Source organism: Convolutriloba macropyga, unplaced genomic scaffold (genome assembly GCF_964194025.1).
Source record: "Convolutriloba macropyga unplaced genomic scaffold, txConMacr16.3 SCAFFOLD_2119, whole genome shotgun sequence".
NCBI classification, from domain to species: domain Eukaryota; kingdom Metazoa; phylum Xenacoelomorpha; order Acoela; family Convolutidae; genus Convolutriloba; species Convolutriloba macropyga.
The window spans coordinates 16,819-22,434 of NW_027450199.1; the positions used below are offsets into that span (position 1 = coordinate 16,819).

Below are 5,616 nucleotides of genomic sequence, written 5' to 3' on the forward strand. Positions count from 1 at the left end.
AGTTCATTGCGTGGCCAAATGCATCATTTTTCTTGAAACAGATGATAAGAAAATGTCGGTGGCTAATTTTGAGGATTGTTCCCTGGAAGAATACAGGAAGCCAGAAATTGAAGGGGAGTTAATTTCCCCTTTACTTATGGATATTGACTCGTTTGAATCACGCGTTGACGTGGAAGACATTGAGTGGTTGTATTGGGACGGGGAGATTGTTCGGTTCACCAAATCTAAAATTGAGTTGAGATATCTTTCTGCTGCGAAACCAAAGGGTGTTTTTCGAAGAGTGCCAGACCCTGAAGAAGTTTTTGGTTTTTTGTATTCTTCAGTTATAAATTCAATAACCCTTTTTGTTAAAATCGAAACGTTAATTGTAAGTGTATGTGTCAATTGTGCACACCTTGGAAAAGTCGACTACATTGCCATCACTGCATCAAAGCAATTCTTGTTCTGGTCTGTAATCTCAAAAACTTTATTTCTTGCCTATTTTTTGGAAGAAGAAGCTCTTGAAGTAGTGAAAGAAGTGAAATGGGTGAACGATTTGGAAGTTTTCACGTTTGTCGCTGTGTCGAAAGGGAAGAGATATAAGTACCGATGCCTACCGGCTGTCATGTTTGATCACATTGAAAAGGGAGGATGCCCAGGAGGAGATAAACAGTGGGTGTTCCTGCATAATGAAGAGGAAACCAAAGAAACGGAATGAGCGGGTCAATCATTTGATACAAAATTATTTTATTTCGAAACACTGTTTGTCTTGCTATGATGATGAACAAAGTGATGATAATCAAGCTTAACAAATACTAATCACACTTATTTTTAATGCGTCAGCATCATATAACGAATTATATATATTTTTGATATAACTTATCCGTCCCAATTAATTTAGTCGAACTATAGGTCAGTTATTGAAAAATTCTAATTGTACCAATCCACACGTTTTTAACATATTAACAATTCATGTCACAAACAAATTGTTAGAGACGCAAATCAAAACAATCGGGTTTTCGAGTTGGTGAACGTTTAAGTGGTGACAACCGGGGTGAGGTCCACAACCGAGGACAGGTATTGGCCAGACCTACTTGGAGTGTGACCCAACTTATTTGTCTGGCCAAAACTTCGGCCGCATGGGTCTAGGAAATAAACCCCCACGGAAACCCCCCTTGATTTTAATAGGAAATAAACCCCCACGGAAACCCCCCTTGATTTTAATAAGAAATAAACCCCCACGGAAAGAAATCCCCACGGAAATAAACCTCCAAGGAAAAAAACCCCATTTTATCATAGAAAGAAAGACAATGAGATCGAAATTAAAAGTCAAAACAAAAATTTAAACACGCACGCCTAAAAAAATTTACGTCATTTTTCACGTTCTTCATGGCGAATTCACAGCTTATATATCAAGGATTCGCTTACATGACAAAGAGAGACTTCAAAAATTCTACTAATTGGGAGTTCGAAATAAGAAGAAACAAAGCAGGGTGTAAGTACCAAATTCGAACACCTAATGACAAGTTGTTCGGCAATCGTCCTACCAAAATACGCGCGTACCCGACTCCACGCTAATTGAGGTTTACAAAATCAACAACCGGATTAATTGTACAAGAATGTGATCCAACTCAACGCATTCTATCGAATAATGTTCTTACCGCCAGCGCCGAATGCGCAATTAAAATACTTACATTTGCACACATAAAAAGACGGATCCGCCATAATAAACAACAACAGAGAGGATTTGGGCCAATTCCAAAGACCGACGACTTTGAAATTCCGGAGAAATACCTAACTACGAAGAGAGGCGATGACTTCCTCTTTGAAGACGGAAATATTCAGCAGTCGGAAAAGAGGTTCTTGACATTGGGAACCAAAAACAATTTGTAATTGCTCAGCGACTACAAAGAATGGCTTGTTGACGGAACTTTCAAAAGCTGTCTCGACAACTTCTATAAGATTTTTACTGTGCATTGCCTCGACAATGGAATAACAGTCCCATGCATATATGCTCTGTTGCCAGAAAAAAAACAGGACACATATGTGGCACTTTGGGAAAACTTAGAAGGCAGTTCATCACACCCCGATAAAAAATGATGGACTTTGAGTCTTTCTCAATAAATGCCGCCACTGAAGCCTTCCCCAATACTGAAGGTAATGGATGTTTTTTTTTCGTTTTTGTCAATCTCTACATAGAACAGTAGTTGAGTTGGGCGTGTCTGTCAAATGTCGGGAGGGCAAAGATTTCAGTTTAAGTATCCATATGTTTGCAGCACTTTTTCGTCCCCAAAGATACTGAATCTTGGTTCAAAATGCTCCAATTATCGCTGCCAGAATTTGAAGCTCGAGATTTTTTTCACTACTTTGGAGAAGTTTATCTCAGCTTTCTAAACAGGAATGGGAGTAGGCGAAAACAACGTTTTCATCTCACAATGTGGATTGTGTATCATCGAACGATTGAGCACCTACCGAGGATCAACAATACTATAGATGGTTTTCATAGAGGTTTTGAATCGATTCTGCAAATGAGCAAACCAGATATTTGGAAATTTTTGGAGGCAATACAGAGAAAACAAACGCTTCCAGATTTTACCGTGGCACAACAAAAAGGGAGGAAGCAGGTAGTGAAAGAAAGTGAAATTCATGGCAGAATAAAATAAATTGTTTGTGCTGCACATGAATATCAACCATTAGAACATATGCGACCAATTGCTTTAAACATATCAATTTGAGAAACTATTCCAAACTTTTGCTTTTTATCTGTGTATTTGTGTTAGAATATGTGTAAGTGTAAATTTAATTCATTTAAATAATCAATTATTTAATTTTGATTGACTTTATATATCTTTGAAGTCAAGTGGGGGTTTATTTCCCTTGGGTTTTTTCCTTGGGGTTTCTTTCCGTGGGGTTTTTTTTTGCTATCTGATATTGGTTGGGGTTTTTTCCGTGAGGGTTTCTTTCTGAAACCGCGGTTGCACCTACTGTGTGGCCTAAACCAGACAATGCAAAGAGATTGTTAGCTGCAAAAGTATAAATATGTACTGCACTGACTGCTTTTTTAAATGACAGTCAATCATTGCTAAAACAGCACATATTTCTAGACGACTAGACCACTTCGCCAAAATCTTTTCTCAAATTCGCCATTACTTTCAAATTGACGATTTTTTAGTTCTGTTTTGTCTGGCCAATTGTCTGGACAGCATTGTGTTCAGTCTAACTAACAATGACTAAAATTAATTTGGTCTGGCAACGAGTGGTCAAAATCTGACCGGTCTGATACCAATCCCAGACGAACTCCAACGGTTATCTTGTAATATCTTGCAAGATTCATGCAAATAACGCTTAAATTGCAAGATCTTGCAATACTCTTGCAAACAACGTTTATCTTGCAAGATTCAAGATCCGGACGTTTATCTTTGCAAGAATCTTGCATGATCTTGCAAGATAACCGTCATAAAAATTTAGTAGTTTTAAACACGAAGATAATCAGAAACGTTAATTTAGCGTTTTGCGTAGCGATAAAACAACAATTTTACTGATTGAATATGTACTCTTCTTGCTCCTTTTAGCGCGGTCTATCTCGCTCGCTCGTCGTCGGTTGCTCGTTCTGCCAACTCGTTCTCGTTCACTCGTCGTCGTTTGCTCGGTTTTGCTTGCTCGCTCGCCGCCGCTTGTTCGCTCGCTCGCCTCTGCTGTTTTTCCCCATTGCTGTTTTCTTCCCATCCCTTTTCGCCTATGGCGATGTGTTTTTCTTTTCTTTGTGTTTTCGGCCCCACCCTTCTCTCTTTCGCTCTTTTCGTTCCATGCTTCAGACCGCCCTTTTCAGTGCCCCCTCTCAAGTTCTTGTGTTTTGCTGATGTTCTTATTTATATTTGTTTGCTTTCTTTTGCAGCACACAAACCCCCTGCCCTTTCCGTGAACCCTGCTGCAGCGCAAACCCCTTGCCCTTTCTGTGACCCCTTCTGCGCATTTTGAAGATGTTCCTATTTATACGTGTTAGCCTTAGCAATTTTAGGGTCTCTCTTTTTTTCTTTGGAAGTTAGAGAATAGGTCGAATCCTATTCTCTAATCTTCAAAGAAGCCAAAGAGGCTCATGCTGCAGCTAAGGCACGTTCCCGGCGCTTCTTGCAAGACGGTTATCTTGCAAGAGTCTTACAAGATGGACGGTTATTTTGCAAGACTCTTGCAAATTGGACGGTTATCTTGCAAGATCTTGCAAGATGATGCGTAATCTTGCAAGATTCTTGCAAGAATCTTGCAAGATAACCGTCCGATTTTGACTGGGCAGTTATCGGTCTGGACCCCCTGACCGCGACTCAAATGGGACAATGATGTCTTGGATCACGGGTTTTTACTAGATGCCTCAACTCGGGTTATTATTAGATGCTGTAGAAGCTCGAGAGGATTAGTGAGGATCACTTGTCTCTTGTAGGGCATTACGAGCATTACTGCCCATTGCCCGCCATATGAACGTCTCTCACGATGGCTCTCCACTGACGCCGATTCTGTGCGGTCTTCTTGGCGATATCGAACCAGCAAGACTCCCATTTCTTGTGAGTCATTTTGAGGGGTGTCAGGAAGGGTTGGAGCTCTTTCTTCACTAAGCGCCTCCATGTATCCTTTGTTCCTCCGGGGGGTCGCGTCCAATTGTCAGCTTTCTCAAATTCGAGGCTAGCGTTCGGTATCATGTCTGGATCCATTTATAAAGTGTGTCCCAACCATGTCAGCCTTCGCTTTTGTATGGTGGTACTGATGTCTTCCGCTGCTACACCGAGTTTGATGAGGCTTCTTTGGTTGAAGGAATCAAGGCGGTGAGTGTCAGAGATCTTTACGGGCCAGGAGTCACATCCGTACAGCCGTACGCTTTGGACACATGCTTTGTAGACTTTACCTTGATTCTCGGTGGAATTGATCTTTGTTTCCAAAGCTTGTCGAGCTGTTTAAGGCGGCCTGTCGCCTTGCCAAGACGGGTTCGGACTTCGTGGGATACAACACCATCAAGTTGAAGGTTGCTGCCCATGGAGGTGAAGGAATCGACTTTTTCAATCGGTTTTCCGTTACAAGTCATTTGGTCCTCGGGGCAAGTTGAGCAGAACTTGGTCTTGGAGATGTTTATTTCAAGCCCACCTTTTGCATTAGCCTTTGTAACTGGATCGAGATGTGTCTGCGCATCGGCTATGTTGTCGTCTAGTAGGCAGATATCATCGACGAAGTCAAGATCAGTTATTACCATATCGTCGAGAGCGGTGCCGAGGAGCTGCCTTGTCTAACTCCAGAGACAATCGCGAAAGGTTTCGAGAGTGAACTTTACACTCTTACTGTGCTGAAGGTTTCTGTGTACATTGCTCGAAGCTCGGGCGGGAGTCCGTGATTTTCGGGGATGCGGCATATGGTCTTACGATTGACGCTGTCGAGGGCAGCTTTGAAGTCAATGAAGCCTAATACGGTCCGTCGGTCGAACTCGTAACTCTGCTCAACTATTTGCCTGATTGCAAAGATTTGGTCGCGGCAACCGCGCTTGGCCTTGAAGCCCGCTTGATTCTTGCGGGCGACTGATTCGTAGGCAGGTTCGATCCTGTTTTTCAGAATTGCCTCTAAAATTTTAAAAGCGATGTTAAGAAGGGAAATGCCACG

The 5,616-nt window shown here is 41.7% G+C and overlaps 1 protein-coding gene across 1 annotated transcript; it reads right to left on the reverse strand.

The window, feature by feature from the left end:
* Positions 1-4,810: 4,810 nt before the first annotated feature.
* LOC142355704 (uncharacterized) lies at positions 4,811-5,215 on the reverse strand. Its single transcript, XM_075407782.1, has one exon. It carries the CDS (start codon positions 5,213-5,215, stop codon positions 4,811-4,813), a length of 405 nt encoding a protein of 134 aa, XP_075263897.1.
* Between the last annotated feature and the right edge of the window lie 401 nt (positions 5,216-5,616).

Bases quoted from the DNA above. Each gene is read 5' to 3' on its own strand.
- LOC142355704 (XM_075407782.1), bottom strand. From the start codon at position 5,215: ATGGTAATAACTGATCTTGACTTCGTCGATGATATCTGCCTACTAGAC.